This window comes from Geospiza fortis, unplaced genomic scaffold, assembly GCF_000277835.1.
Source record: "Geospiza fortis unplaced genomic scaffold, GeoFor_1.0 scaffold179, whole genome shotgun sequence".
Classification (NCBI taxonomy): domain Eukaryota; kingdom Metazoa; phylum Chordata; class Aves; order Passeriformes; family Thraupidae; genus Geospiza; species Geospiza fortis.
The window spans coordinates 292202-308858 of record NW_005054533.1 but is presented as its reverse complement, the minus strand read 5'-3'; the positions used below and the strand labels follow the sequence as shown (position 1 = coordinate 308858).

The following is a 16657-nucleotide window of genomic DNA, read 5'->3' as shown; positions in this document are numbered from 1 at the left end:
GGAAACAAGGACAAATCAGCTGCTGGCATAGAAATCCATTCTCAGACTTATTATTGTGAGTGAGCAGAGCTGTTAGTTCAAGGCAAGCCCTAAACCAAATAATAAAAAAAGTTTTAAATTTGAAACTTTACATGCAGCAGCTCATTGTAGGTCAGTCACCAGGTTAATTTAGTTTTACAAAAGGAAATTGAATTATTTTCGTCTTTGAACCATTTTATCTTAGGCAAAGAAAGGAGAGATCATAGACCCACAAAAAGAGTCTTAAGGGAAGTTTGGTTTTTCTCCCTTCCTGCCAAAAAGAAGGGGACAGTAACCTGGGGAATACCCATGACCCAGTGCCAGAACTCCACATGTCAGCTCCTTACTTACTGCAGTTGGAATTCAATCCCAATTATTCATGAACACACAAGCAAACTTTTCATTGCAGGAATTAATGAAAAGATTAAAGATCTTTAATAGGCATTTAACTTGAAATTACACCAAAAACTCCAAAGGGAATTTACAGAAAGCCTCATGCTGAAAGGTGAGACAGCACTGACACCTCAGACCTCTTCCACAAATCACAAGGATGGAGAACAAATCTCAGCCACCACAGAATCCCAGAATGGTCTGGGCTGGAAGGGACCTTAAAGCTCATCTCATACCAGCCCCCTGCCATGGGCAGGGACACCTTCCACTGGACAACAGCAGCCAAAGCCCCAGATTTACCTGGCACATCCCAGCAGCACACCCCATGCTGTTCATCAGTCCTGTGAGCTTTGCAAACCCAGCTCTTCAGGCACAAAACCATCTCAGATTGCTGCATGTACCTTTGCACCTCCACTATTCACATTTTTAGATGAGTGAATGTTCTCTAAGCATCAGAGGCTGGAAAGCAGGGGGTGCTTCAGCCAAATCCCTCCCAGCCCCACACAGAGCTGTCCTTGTTGCTCCTGCTGCCAGATGTGCCAGTGCTTTATTCTGTCCTGTGACTTCCTTCCTTCCTTCCAGGCTGTCTCTCTCAGCCTCCATTTCCTCCTTGTCCTTTCTCTTCCCCTTTGTCCTGGCACCTTCCCCCACGCTCTCACCCTCCTGGAGCTGTGCTGCTGCATTCAAACCCGAGCTGCTGCTGCTGGCACTGCTCCCCCTCAGCTGTTTGGCAGCTCCTGATGCTCAATTATTGCTTGTTTGGAAGCTGATCCCTCCCGGAAGAGCCGGGCAAAGCCAGGCAGCAGCAGCCAACACTCAGGAAATCCTGCCAGTGCCCAGGTGAGGAGAGGTGGAGGAGGAGGATGCACAAGACAAGGATGCTGCCTGCAGACAGCACAGATGCTTAAATCTGAGGTGATTTAAGCAGCACATGAGCAAACTCTTGCTCAAAACAGAGTAAGGGTCAAGCACTCAAACCCTCAAGTGTCTTCTCCACAGCCAGTGGCTTGGACAGGCTGGGAGAGCTGGGGGTGCTCAACCTGGAGAAGAGAAGGATCCAGGGAGAACTCAGAGCCCCTTCCAGAGGGCTGGACAGGGACTTGGAACAAGGGCCAGGACACAGGGAATGGCTTCCCACTGCCACAGGGCAGGGTTAAATGGGATGGTGGGAAGGAATTCCTCCCTGTGGGGGTGGGGAGGCCCTGGCACAGAGTGCCCAGATCCCTGCAAGTGCCCAAGGCCAGGTTGGATGGGGCTAGGAGCACCCTGGGATAGTGGAAGGTGTCCCTACCATGGCAGAGGTGGGAGTGAGATGAGCTGTAAGGTCCTTTCCAATCCAAACCATTCTGTGCTTCCATGAAATCCTGATGTGTGACCAGGGGCAGCACAATGCCTGGGAATTCAGTATAAATGAGCTGGATATCCTGACTTGCACAGTCTCAGTCAGAATCCCAAATATTTGCTACACACGTTCATCCATCCATCATAACTGAAATCCCAACCATTTGCTGGACAAAATCTTTTTCACCTGAGGCTGATGCTGGAATTCTCCTGGCAGGAAGATGAGAAGGAGCCAGGACAGAACAAAGCAGAGCCAGCTCTTTGAAAGGAAGTTTTGAAAAACAAGGGAAAGCGAGGCTTTGGGCTCACCTGTGCCTCTGGAGGGCCTCCTTCATCTCTGATCAGCAGCAGGTAGCTCTGTCCATCAACCACTATCTCCTTCTTGAATCTCCCACCTGCCACACAAAGCAGCTGGTTACAGACAGCAGAGGGACAAAACACACAACAGAAAAAGGCTTCGCTTGTGGAAAAAAAAGCTCTTTGCAAATTAACCAGCAACTGGAACGTTACTGAGGTTTATATGCACATACATGGGAATTACTTAAAGTTAAGACATGTACTTGCCTTATTTATATATATATATATATAAAATATATAATATATATAAAGAATAAGGATAATGTGGGAAAAAGCCAGAAATTGCATTACAACCCACATTAGGTGTCCTTGGGTTGATGCATACAATTAAAACCCTGTATTTTAAATAATTGTGAGAGAAATGTCTCTAAGAAAGGCAAAGTGCACACAAACAATCGTGTCTCGTCACCAAAAGCAGTTTCCTGTGGCATCCAGCATTTCCCCAAGGGAAGCCCAGTTCTCAGAGCACACAAGAGTGGGATGTTATGGGAATGAGAGCTCTACACTCATACACCACAGTTAGGGGAAGGTACCACACACATGTTAGACAAAAAAGCTACGATGGTGCTAGCCCTGGAGAGATGTGCTAAACTAGCAGAGAAGCCTGTGCTGCTGGCTTGGGAGGAATCCCACACCTGCTCTGGACACCTGGATAAAGAGAGGGCAGCCATAGCCTCCAGCCACATCCTACTCCTGATCCTGGATTTCCAGGGAGTGCAGACCAAGGGTGCCTGGGACCACCAAGGAGGCTCCAAGCCCAGCAGCTGCTCTGTCACCTCCTGTCCCCTGGCTCACAGGGACTCAGCCACCACCCCAGGGCAGGGCTGGGATTGCTTCTTTTGGAGCTAAAAGCGTTTTTTGGGCACTCTGCTGCCTCTCTCAGAAATGACAAATCCCATTTAGGGCTTCTGGTGTGACAGAGCCTAAGCCAGGATTAGCAAGCTTGGCCTAAGCACTGGGGAGGCATTTAGGCTCCTCTCCTGGAGCAAACCCACTCTTATCTCCCCACCTAAGCCCCAAAGCCCCCAAGGCCTCCAGCTTAGCATCACCCTCCCTCACAGCTGAGCTTACCACACTGAGAAAAAACACATCCATTAACACACCCCAAACTTCTCGCTTTGTCCTATTTTTAAAAACTGGACTTAGTTCCAATTTGAACCCAATTTCCCAGCTCCAAAATGAGTCATTCCACAACAACCAATGGTAGAGAGCCAACAACTCTGCCTTGCTCTCCAAACAAGCTCCCTAAGCAAGAAAGTCAGCACTTCCAGGCTAATGCTGATCCTCAAAACACAACAATCTGCACAAAAATTGCTGCCTTAGGGGAACCCCACGCTGGCTTAGACCCACCATTCCCCCCCAGCCTTCAAACCAAGATTACTCCACAGCTCAGCTCTGTGTAACACTTAAGCATGTTTAAACACATTTTGTGTTTAATAAAAGACGTAAGAATTAGAGGTTTTGTGGGTTTGTGCTGGGGTTTTTTTTGTTTGGGATTTTTTTTCAATCTTTTCTTTATAAACTTATCCTATTAGCAGTATTAAACATGCAGCAATGAAGACTATCACATTTCTGGTTGGTTAATGGCACAGAAGGAGCAGAAGAGCCACGTATGGATTTTCATTATCTCGCTCACAAAGTGGATTTCAATCCTGCCCTTGCAGATCAAGTGGCAGATAGATATCTATCATTACTGAACCTGAAAAGAACAATCCCAAACAAGTGTAGAACTTGTAAAGGAAACAGCCTCAGCTCTCAGGAACTGGATTTCTATTAATCAGGCCATTATTTCTGTACGCTGTCGATTAAATGTGCTTCCCAATGAAGTGTTAACTAAGATGAATTACTTAATATAGAGCCCTCCAGAGAGGGGCTTTAAAGCTGTAACTAACAATGGAAATACACTATATGCCTGATCAGAGAGGGAAAGTTCTGCCTAATTGCCATTTCCTATTTCCTTTTTTTTTTTTAAACACTGCAAGTTCCCCTGGCTAATTACAAAATACCACACACTGAATGCGTTTGGGAGCCAACTCATTATTCCTGTGGTCAACAGGATGCCTTGCCAGTCTCACTGTACCTTCAAACAGTCCTCAGAGGCACAAAGAAGGTACAGACAGGGTGGATTAAAAAGCTGAAGCACAGAATTGAAAACTAAAATAAAGATATTTGAGTGTACAGCTCACAAACGTGAGCCCTACAAGATTTACCCTTCATGATTTGACTGTTGAGAGCAGCTTGGAAAAGGGTATTGAATTTAATAAATACACTGCAAGTTAGCCAGCAGCTCTTTTCCTATGTGAATCCACACTAAATGATCACCTTGGGGACCTGCTCCTTGCCTTCCCAAAAACCCTGGGCATGGAGCTCAGTGCAATTATTGTTATTTCCAGTATTAAATTCAGATCCTGACATGCTGTCCCATTCCACCGAGGGCTGTCACCCTGCTGCAGCCAACAGCCACAGTCAGCTCAAATCTGTTCAAGTGCCTTCTTCACCCTTAAAAGCAGGATGTGCTCATTAGCTGGAATTGGCACATCCTCACAATCCTTGATTTTTGTTTGGATTTAAGTATTTCATGACAAACAGTTTTGAATTTAACACCCCTCCAACCAAACTGTTTCAAAGAATGCCCTGCATTTCCAAGCTGTACTAAATATTTCAAAACAAATCTGAAGGTTCAGAAATGGAACAGCAAACTCACGCTCATCCCTCGAGTAAGAATTATTTTATGCAAATCTCAGCTCACAGCAGGACTCATCCCTAATAACTTGTGCTTCTAACCATTAAGGAGCCCTTATCATGAGCACAGCACAAAATTAGGTGCTGCACAGGACAGAGATTAAGAAAACCTACCTCAATATCAGGAATTTACACAAACAAAAGCATAAACAGTGAAGAATGGAAAGAGCAAGGCTGTACCCTGCAGGTAGCTGTGGTTGTAGGATTAAGGCAAACAATAAATTGCTTCTCCTTTGATTTGATGAGCCTTGATGAGACCCAGGAGCAGTTTGGGCAAGGGCAGAGACTTTGGGGCGCTTCAGCTTGGACAGCACCACGTTCATTATTTTTTTAAAAATACATCCCGGGGTTTGTAAAGCACCACAGGCAAAGAGGAATTACAGAGATCAGCCAGTTCAAATATTGGACTACAGCAACCCATGAGGAAGCCAAACACTCTCCCAAGGCTACAAAATACCCCCTATTTTCCCAAATATCTGCCTATGTGACAGAGCCAGGAATTGCCGTCTAAACCAACAGCACTGAGAACAAAGAAATGACCTTCATAATATAGAGAACGAGCTCAAAACCTACAGCACCACTCCCAGGGGAGGTGGCTGGCTTTGCTCTGGTCCCATCAGGATTATGACACACGCAGCTTTTTAATGAGGGAGCTCCTCAGCTCCCAGATGTACCTGCCAGGGGAGGCCACGGGGAGGGGACGACTGGTGGCCAAAGGATGGGGCACCACAGGCACTTCAAGGCAGTTATTCCCAGTTTTCCAGGGCTAGAACAGTGCCCATTCCCACAGGCTCATTGTCAGATGAGCACAGAATTTTTGCAGGTGACAAACACTGCTCCCTGTGCCCAAACTCGTGAAGCAGCCCCCAAACCACCTCGGCTCTCCCAGGTGCACCTGGCCACACTCCTGCTGTAAAATGTCCCACATGAATACACAGCTTTGATCAACACAAAGCTAAATAAACTCTGTGCATCAGCAATTTACAACCCTGGCTGAAGACCCAGCACAAACTGGAAGAGGGGGGATCAAGCACAGCTTCCTGATCTCATTGTCATGCACGACCCTCCGTAAGGTGAGCACGCGGCATCGGCGGCGCCGCAGAAATTAACCAGCAAAAATTGGTATTAAATTTAAACACTGCACACCTTTGCAATCAGAGGTGCTCTCTGTAACAAAAGCTGGGTGTTACATGGGGAATTCTGGGCACGGAGGCTTTAATCCAGCCTCTGACAGCCTGGCCACCCCCTCCTCTTGCCGAGAGCCGTTCCAGCGCGTAATTGCTCAGCGGAGCAGCCGCTGATTTTGCTGCTGCATCCCCAGGCTCCGCTGTGCTCACCAGGCTCTTTATTCAAGCAAATTGCCACGGGGATGAAGTTATTTAGCCATGTGAGAAGGATAAATTCGGGGGGCTGGCCACACGACAAGCACCGGCAGCAGCTGAACGTCTACTGTGGCAGGGCAAGACAGAAGGGAGGACTGAGGCAGCTCTAAAGGACTCAGGCAGCTCCTGGATTTTATATTCCCAGTGACATGTGCATGTTGACAGCAGCAGCCAGTTGTCTCACACATGCACGTTCTCTCCCTTTTTTTCCCCCCCATCAGTGCCAAGAACCTGGCTCCTCTTCAGGGAAACACATTCAAAAATTCTCTGTGCAAACAGATGGACACATAGTGGTCTTCTGGTTTGCTACTCCTGTTTTTTTATTGAAATAAACTAATTTTAAAATGTTTTCTGTAGCATTGCCATAAAAGAAAAAAAAACATTAAAAAAAAAAAGGAAAAGGTTCTTCCCCCAGAGCGTGCTGGGCACTGCCCAGGCTCCCCAGGTCATGGCCTCAATTGTGCCAAAGCTCCAGGAGTGTTTGGACAAAGCTCTCAGGAATGCACAGGGTGGGACTGTTGGGGTGTCTGTGTTGGATCAATGATCCTTGCAGCTCAGGATATTCCATGATTCTGTGATTTTTGGGCATTTCCTGAATATAACCACAGTGCTAAGCGACAATTTAGAAACTGTGAGCAGCTGAGCTGGGTCGAGGGTCAAAGACCAAGGAACCATCGCTGCCACACGAGGCTGAAGCTGCAAAAGGAGCCCTGGACCACCTTTCCAGACTACCTGGGTAAAAACAACCCCAAAAGCCAACAAAAGCAGCCTAGACTGAGCTTTTCAATCCCCACACCTGCTTCTCTCCATAGGTTTAGGAAATAGGTGGAGAGGTCTCCTGGACGTATCAAGCCGTACCCAATTACAGCAAGGTACCCCCACAGGCACCGTATACATTAATGAAATAGTGCATCTTATAATCTGATCTTTACCTAAAACCTGGCAAGGAAGCACTAATACATGATCTTGCAACTCCATGGAAAGAGGGTTCACTACTGGAATTTTAGTAGTGGCATTTAACAACTGAATTCTGAGATGCACTCACTGATGTATTTGCAGTGCCTCTCCAGAAGGGCAGATGCAATGGGTTCCCAAAACCTGGCAGTGATTTCAAGGGAGATCAATGGAATTTTAGGGGAAAAAAGCTTACACTTCAAAAATATATAAAAATTACCTCAAGCTGCATAGAACCTCCAGGGCTGGATGGGACAGAAGAAGAAAGTGGGAAGAAACTGTGGGAAGAAACTGTGAGGGTGGGCAGGACCTGGCACAGGGTGCCCAGAGCAGCTGTGGCTGCCCCTGGATCCCTGGCAGTGCCCAAGGCCAGGCTGGGCAGGGCTTGGAGCAGCCTGGGACAGTGCAAGGTGGAATGGAATGAGCTTAAAGGTCCCCTCCCAAACCAAACCATGTTGGGATTCCATGATAAACAGGCTGAGCTAGATCCAGTGTTTTAGCTCAAGCAGCAGGAGAGGAAGGGGATTGATTAACCACCAAGATAAATGGGAACAAACCAGAGCCGGCCTCTGAGCAATTAAGTTTCCCTCATTGCCCAGGGACAGGGCTCACTCAGGAGCAGAGCAGAGCATTTTCTACTTTCACTGCAAAGCTCCTGACAGCCAGTGCAGACTGTGCTAAGCCAATTAGAGAGGGCCAGTCTTAAAAAAATCACTGTAATGTGAGTGCAGCCGGAGAGGTAAGGCACACTCTGTCCCCATCAAATGACTCATCTGAAAGAAGCAGCACGATAGTAATCCAAGTTTCTGCAGCAGTTTCAACCCTCCTGCACCCACTTTATTAATAACCTAGAAGATGGAAGTAACAGGCTATTTAGTTTCTAGATAATGAAGCAGGAGGGACTGCAATTATGGTAGAAAATTGGATTGTACTTCAACATGAGCGTAACGAGCTCGAGAAATAGAGGAGAAAAATAAAAGCAGCATCACAGGGACAAAAGTGGGGACAAAGCAGCTGTGGAAAGATGGGGCAGGATGGCAAAAACCTCTGGCACAAGAGAGAAAAGCAGCTGGGAATTCCTGCAGAGTGCAGAGAAGGGGACAGCTTGTCCTAAACCGTGTCACCACACCAGCCTCAGCCTGTGCTGATCTGGACAGGGCAACCCATGGCAGATAAGGACCAAAATCTGCCTACAAAACACTCAGGCAGAAAAATAAACATGTGAACCCTGGTTATTTAGGAGAACAGACTAGGAAGGGGGAAGAGGTGTGAATTCTTACTAAGAAATAAACTGCTGATCCCATTTTAGGGCAAGGGAAATACTTTTCCCATCTTGCCAGTTATTAATTATTATGGCCCCAGGTAAACAGGCAAGAATATCAAGGTGCAGCAGACATACAAAGCACTACACCCCAACTCCAGGGATAAACCTGGGGTTCAGACACCCCTCAGTCCAACATGAAGCAGGAACCCATCTTTATCAGACACCCAGTGCACAGCAACACACAACAATTGTGGCACTGAGCAAGAAAAAGCTGAGCATGTTGTGTGTTCTCCTAGTTCAGAAGTGTTTCTGACAGATTAAAGGGCAGGAAAAACAAGCCCCAGGAACCCGTGGGGAGCCCCCTCCTCTGAAACCCACCCAGAGCCCTCACACCCACCCAACCTCCCCAATATCAGGGGATGTTGTCAGCCACAAGCTGACAAGGACCCACAATTCAATCACTGCTCCCATTTCTACTAATAGCTCATTTTTCATCTTTTTTTTTTTTCATTTCCTTCTCTTGGTTTATTTTACTGACAGCAGGTGCAGAGAGTTGCTTACACCTCACACCCACTAATTGTATATACACAAGTCTAATTTTAAAAGCTTATTTTTATCAATCCAGAGACAAAAAAAAAAAAAAAAAAAAACCAAAAAAACCAGCAAGTCAGCTCCTTCAGGCAGGATGTGATACCACTTTAGCACACTCCCACCTTTTCCACCACCAGTCTTTTCCAGTTTTAAACATTTACAGCCCAAAACAGCACCTTCCAAACAGAGTTCCTCACAAAGCCAGCCCCATGATTTAAAATATCATCCTTTATTTTTGCTGCAGCTCCTTCTAAGTTGGCTTCTCAGGCAGTTTATGTTCCAGGCAAACCCATCCCAGCTTTCAATCTAGCACGAAATTCAACTGCTCAAAATTTCTGCTTGACCTCACAAGCTTCCAACATAATTGCTAAATCCCTATGTGCACTAACAAACCCTAAACAGCTCACAAAGATAGCCCAAAATGTAAGCACTGATGCACAGATCTCAGATCCCTTCAAACACCCCTCTGCTTTTTATACTTAGCCAATATACCTTCTCCAATACCTGTCCTTTCTTTGCAGTTTTACATCACAAATAGCAACTGAAGTCAAAACTGGACTTAGCAGTGATTACACCATAATCATAATTTTGCCCTTCCTAAAATGGGTACAAACCCCTGCTGTGGCAGCAAATCAAGGGGCCTGTGAGAACTCAAAATACTGTGAATATTTCTTTTTTGATACAACTTCCCATAACAACAACAGGTTCAGTGAAGTGGGGGAAGAAAAACAAGCTCACAGTAAGAAATCAAATAGAAGCTGAACAAGGAACATGCTCAAAGAAAAATATTAAAACCTGGCTTTGAGATCAAGAGTGAAATGGTGATTTAGAAATCCATCTAGAAAGAGTAATTGGGAAATATTTGAGAAATAAAGCAAAGGCAGGTCCAGCAGGAGCCACTCCAAAGTGGCTTCAAAAGCAGCAGAGAGCAGGGAGCAGTGGAGACTCAAAGCCCTGGAATGCCAGAGGAGTTTGGGCTGGAAAAGCCCTCTCACATCACCAGCTCTGACCCCACCAGCACTGCCAGGGCCACCACTGACCCCTGTCCCCAGTGCCACACCCACATGGTTTTTTTGAACACTTCCAGTGATTCCCCCACTGCCCTGAAGAGCCTGTTCCAATGCTTGACAACCCTTTTGGTGAAAAACTTTTCCTTCATACCCAACCTAAACCTCCCCTGGGCACAACTCGAGGCCATTTCCTCTTGTAGCATCACTCACTATTGGGAGAAGTCACTTCTACTCCTGTGAAGAACCTAAAGTTGTAACAGAAGTTATATAAATCTGCTTTACAGTTGTTCCCTGAGACACAACCTTCAGAGGAGCACACCAAGGCTGCAGACATTATTTCCCAAAAATCCCTGGCCATTCAAGGTGTTAAAGAGAACACCTTGAGGACACTCAAGGAACACAACCTAAAAGGGAAGCTTTTCTGGCAATCTGCTTCCTGAGCACCTCCTAAAGAGCAAATACTTGAGGTTTTTTTCCCTTTAATTAACAGAGCTCCTTATTTGTGTGACACTTGAAGCAGTCCCCAAGCTGACAGCTGGAACAGAGAGGTTTTCAAAGGGATTTTTTTCCCTCTAACCCACACAGGCAGTCCCAGGAGGGTGAGGAGAGGGAAGGGCTCCAGAGGGGAGAGGGCAGAATGCATAAACACCCTCTTTTATGCTGAGCCTAAAAGGTTCCAAAAGCCCAAGAGAGCCCTCTGCAGCAGTGCTTTAAAGGGATCAAAAAAGAGACAAGTGTTGGTTTATAGCTGAGTGTCAGCGTGAAATGCCAAATAAAAATAATCACTCGGTGCTATTACAGCAAAAAGACAGACAAAGAACTGGAAAGAGGTAATTTTGAAACACATGTCCCAAGTCATCACTGGCTTCTGAACACGAGACAGTGCCTGCCTGTGGGTTTGCAGGCCAAAAAAAGCCTTCATCTGCCCCAAAGTGCTGAGGGTGCTCGTGAAAACTGCACCAAGGATTTGAAAGCAACACAGAAAATTTCAGCTTCCTCAGGTTTTGCAGTCCAAGAACCACAAAATGCAACTTAAACCTTAATATGGCTTTTTTAAACTCATGTTGGGATTCTCGCAAAGCCTCCCTGTGTAAATTCTTACATGTATGATGGGGATTTGCTGGCATTCCAGAAAATGCTGAAGGAAAAAGCACGAAGGATTGCAGGGAAAGCACCAAGTACATCCTCACAGGACACATTTCTCTGCTCTTCATTTACATTGCAGCCAGCTGCTCGCTGAGAACAGAGCTCACAGATTAGTCTGGGACACATCCTCCCTTTATTCATCAAAGATCAAATCTGGGTGTTCAGTAAATATGGCCTTCCTACGTATCTGAGAAATATTAACTGGATAAAAATAGAAAATGGCTTCTGTAAAGAGAGTGGGAGCCTCAGGAACCTGATTGTTCACAGCAGGCAGAGCTGCCTGAACCATGGGGAGAAGGGGACAGGAACCCCAGGGCTGCAGAGGGGACACATTGTCCAGTTCTGCTGCAGCCCCCATGTTCTGTCCAACCCAAAACACAAACCCTGACCCCAGCCCAGGGTTAAACCTCCCAGCAAGCAAAGAAAGACCCCAGAGTGATTTGGGCTGGAAGGGCCTTTAAAGCCCATCCCATTCCACCATCCCAGGCTGCTCCAAGGCTGGCCTTGAACACATCCAGCCCTGGGGCAGTGGTTTTATTTCCTTTTTTTATCCCTTTGGGGTTTTTTTCCCAGGTGAAGCAGGTCCACACTCTTGGCTGCAGGCCAGGCTCAGACCTGAATGAAGACACCTGGCAGGTCACCCCAGTTCATAGATTATGGCTGAACTTTCTGCATACATATTGTGTAAGGGTCTGTGGCCAGCAGAAAATCTCTTAAGAGGATGTGAACAAAAGCAGCTGAAATTTTAAAGCACTCTTCCTCAATCCTCCTTGCATAATTACCCTTTGCTGAGGAAGCAGCAGACAGGAATAGTTACTCGAGATAAACTGAAAAACATGGACATGCATCCCTCAAGATGTAATTTCTGCACAGAATCAGAATCCTTGAGGTTGGAAAAGCCTTGAAGATCATCAATGCATGCTTTTGTTACAGGCTGGCAACTTATTTTCATGACATGCTTCAAAGGGAAGGCTGAGGGTGACACTTTATTTGATATTTTAATATTAAACATGACCATTGCTGCCACTCAAGTGACACACTGCTCACTGTGGCACTGAAAAAAGTTATGTGGTGAAGGCTGAAACAGTATAAAAATATTTTTAGGTCAAATTTGGAAAGAGAGTAAATGATCATAGCTTTCTGCAAAACACATTAAAAGCTTCATTCTGTATCTTTTACTGGGGGAAATTTGATTTTTAGTGTAACTTTCTTCACAAAGAGAGATGAAACCTCCAGTGACTGCAACAGCTACTTGCTGCCTCAAGTTGGGATGGTGGATGGCTTTTATGCTTTTTAAAACACTAAAAATAATTATTCCACATGAAATTAATAAATAACTCTTAACTATATCCCAGAGTACATAGAGAAAAACTCCTTTTTTGTCATCCCAGCCTGGGATGGGATGTCCTTTGTCTTTTTGTTTTGTTTTATTAGACTCACTGGAAAACAAAGTACTGAAATAATCATGACATGATTTAAAATATTCACAGACATGCCAGAGATGTGGAAAAGCCTTTAAGTCATGTTTCACACTTCTGTGGCTTTTTGGAAACAAAAGCCAAACAAGTAACAGAATCCTCCTGCCACTCACTACTCCTGTAAACTTCAGCTCACCTTGGTCTGCAAAGAATTCAGTCTCAAATTCCACCACACAACTCAGCCTCAAAATACACCACACATCCCACTTGGCTCCTACAGGCAGAATTCAATTCTAGATGGGGGGAAATAAAGCCAAACATTTCCCACAGCTCACTTGTTGTTTCAGCAGGTAAATCAGCCAGCAGTGGCAGCTTTTATTCCATTTGCTTAGAAGGTCCTTAGAAGATCACAAATCCCTAGGATTCCTTATCTCCCATCATTTCTGTGAAAAACACATTTACTCTCTGGTGAAAATGTAAAAAGTCTAATAAAGGATAATAGGAGATGAGGATTATAGAGTAAAGGTTATTACAGCTAAGAGCACACTGTTATCTTTGGGGATACTCTTTAAATACTTTTTCTTTTATATCACCTTGTTGTATATTCCTAGACTCCTATGCATAGTAAACTTCTTCAAATCAGTTCACATGTTCTAAGAACTGTTTAGTAAATCTTCTTTTTGGGTCTGTTTATTTAGAGTATGTGTATTCCTTGGTTATGGTTTTAGTCTGTTCTTATCACCTCCAGTTTCTGGGCTTTGGTCTACACTGCCTTCAGACAGTGAGTGTTGATAATTGGCATATTTATAGTAGGTGTCTTCTTTATATGTTTATTAGATGTTATCTAAGTAGGTATTTTAACACAAGCATACTTATAATTAGCTATTTCACTACTATGGCTAAGCTTAAGTAACAACAGAAATAAAAACTGTATCTTCATAACAAAGCTACTTTAACATCACACATACAGAATCCATTTTAATATTTGCAAAAAGCCAATGTTAAAATATGTATCTATAACAATTTCCTTCTTGTATCATCACAGAAAAAAAGTGAAAAGTCCCAGAGTACTGAGATTCCCCCCTGACAGCAGGGTAACACATTGCTGCTTTTCTTACATCTGATTTAAAACGTGTCACTCAGCAGCACAGCTGAGTTATGTTAAATATGCAAAGGAAAACTCTCAAGGCTGTCTTTCCTCCCAATAAAAACTTATTCTTTAAGAAAACAAAGGTTTGCAAGTTGCAAACACAGGAGGGACTGAAAAGTTCTGAGCAGAAGTAAGAACTGGGGCAGGCAGTGAGAGAGAACTGCAGGGTGAAGTGCAGGGTTCCTCCTCCTGGTGGGGAGGTGGTGATGGGCAGAGAGAGAAATCTCTCACTGGGAGAGCTGAAGGAAACCTGAAACCATCTTTACATGGCTCAAATTCATTTCCTGGGATGCTGGAGCCCTCCAGGCCTGCAGGAGATGTGGATGCAGGGCAGGTTTCCTGGTAATTGCAGCCATTTAGAGGCAGAGGAGAGCAGAAATAGCAGCCCCTGGCCCTAATCAGCACTTCCACGTGAAGCAAATATCCATCACCTCACCCATTAGGCACTGATTTTATGATGCCTGTTAAATTTAGCTGTTAGGAAGCCATTCCAAGCCAGTAAACTCAGGTTTTCCTTAACTGATCAAGCAGCTGACACCTTCACATCTGACATGCATCCTCTTCTTTATCCAATTTAACAGTCTGACACATTTATAGTCCCTCAGAAAAGGAGAGAGGGGAGGATCCACAAGGGCCTCCAGCATGAAGGATTTTCTAGGGACTTGTTTGAAGGACCTAAAAGTGCTCAGGACCAGGTTGGAGGGGGCTTGGAGCACCCTGGCATAGTGCAAAGTGTCCCTGCCCATGGCAGGGGTGGAACAGGGGGAGCTTTAGATGCCATTCCAACCCAAACCTCTCTGTGCTTCTGTGATTCTCTGACAGAGAAGTAAACCACTACCAAATCCCCCCTGCAGATGTTTACTGAGGGTAATTTATATGGGTTGAATTTCCTTTCATGCTGACTTGATTGGAAACCTTGACCTGATCCCTCACAAGGCAAATCAGAGCTCTTAATTATTCCAGTTTTCCTCCTGTTAATGAAATGCAACAGTGTCATTAGTGAGGCTTGTCAGGCACACTTATGTGCACAGAAATGATTTGACACTGCTTTTGTCATCTAATCCTTGCAGGAAAAACAGTCCCAACGTCACTCCAGCACTGTAAATAAAAATCCTTCAAGACAAAGAGGACAGATGGCAACACTCCCAAGGAATATCACCTAAAATATTCATCCTTGAGGAGGAAAGGAGGGCTAGCCCTGTCAACAGTCAGGAGATTTCAAACTTCCAAGGGGAAAAAAAAAAACCAAAAACAAAACCAAATATCCTCTGTTCATGAAGTGGAGGAAGAGATCTGTCAAGACAGTGATTTTTGCTGAAGATCTGCTGCACTCAGTGCCTCTACAGCCTCTGTCAGCAGCCACAAGATGATCCACACACACTTCTGTGCACAGGCTCAATTGCTACCATCAATTATTACTGTCAGCTCTAGCTACAAACCAGCAAAAGCATTCAGGGCAAACTTACAAAAACTGCAGGACCTCAGTGTCAGTGCAGTTCCACAGGAAAATTCCTTGTCCATCCCTCCCTTCCCCTCTCCTCCCATTTTAACTGCAATCCCAGGCTGTTAAAATGTCAACTACCAAGCTGAACCAGCTTCCTGTGGTAAGAGTTAATTAGAAACAAATGTTATCAGAGATGCATGAAACTACAAACTACTGCTGAAGAGACAACTACAGCAAGAGACAACAACAGTGAGATGCACTAAAGACTTGAAATCAAAAGGGAACAACTCAAAATGATACACAAAACAAGGGGGAAAAACGCTCTAGTACAGAAACCACCATCTGGCCCTTCAAAACCAGAGCTGCCATGAAGACAATGTATAGTTACCTGCATCCATATCTGCAAAGAAGGGAACAGCCAGTAAGGGAAAGAAGGAACCAGAAATTCAGTGTCTCAGAGTTGGATTTAAAAGTTCATAAGGAGAACAGATAAAGAAAAATAATCAAAAAAGTATTTACTGTAAGATAAACCTTGATAAGGTACTGTGATAATTTTTGATTTCAAGCTATAAACTGGGATTAATGTTAAACACTACAGCATACAAATTAATTTTCTATGCCATAAGAACATTTTAAAGAATCACAAATATTTAATATATTAAACAATAAGAAAGCTACACATTTTCAGGTGAAGATTTTTATTCTCCTAACAAGAAACCCACCACTACAGACAGTAATTGTGGCTTTCAACAGCCCAAGTGAAAGCAGCAGCACTACTGAGAGCAGCCAACTCCTCTCCATCAGGACTAATTCCCATATGGACACACACTGGGGGCCAAAGTATTTTAAAAGATGCAAAGCAAAGTATTTAAAGGATGGAAAATCCACAATTTTATTGTGCATACTTAGCCCGCTCTGGAGAACGTTAAAGCAAAAACCCCCATGCATTTTGAATAGCACATGGGATTTTTTTTTTTTTAATCATTTCTGCATGATCCAAAATGAGCAAGGATGTGGTTTGTGGGGGGGAAAGCAGGATGGGAGCTGTGGATGCACCTACCTTCAGGTGACTCCTCCTGGACATAGGTGCCTGTCAGGTAGCGGTGCACCAGCGCCGACTTCCCGCTCGCCAGGTTCCCCACGATCCCCTGCCATGCAACACGGAGAGAAAGCAACAAAAACCTCAGCTGTAACCAATCCCTGCAAAAAAGCTGTGCCTTCAAGGAAAATCTTCACATGGAATAACACCCCCAGCAACAGACACAGAGCAAAATGTGCCAAGAGATAAAGAAACTTTGATCGGATTTAGTGTGAGGAAACCGGCTGCAGTTATAGCGTATAGGTAGAAGTTGAGGAGGGTGAGTTTAGGGTTGTAGAAAATAATGATTGCTATTCAGCCTAGGTGGGAGATGGAAGAAAAAGCTAGGATTTTTCAAATTTGTGTTTGGTT

At 44.7% G+C, this 16657-nt stretch overlaps 1 protein-coding gene across 1 annotated transcript in view; it reads right to left on the bottom strand.

Moving 5' to 3' along the window:
* AGAP1 (ArfGAP with GTPase domain, ankyrin repeat and PH domain 1) overlaps positions 1–16657 on the bottom strand; it is a gene marked incomplete at its 3' end in the record, with an annotated part of 314049 nt that overhangs the window by 194523 nt on the left and 102869 nt on the right. Inside the window, exons 3-5 of the mRNA XM_031063812.1 lie at positions 16268–16355; positions 15596–15607; positions 2059–2144 (exon numbers count right to left, since the gene is read on the bottom strand). Coding sequence (XP_030919672.1) covers positions 2059–2144; positions 15596–15605 — 96 coding nt within the window. The remainder of the gene's footprint in view (positions 1–2058; positions 2145–15595; positions 15608–16267; positions 16356–16657) is intronic.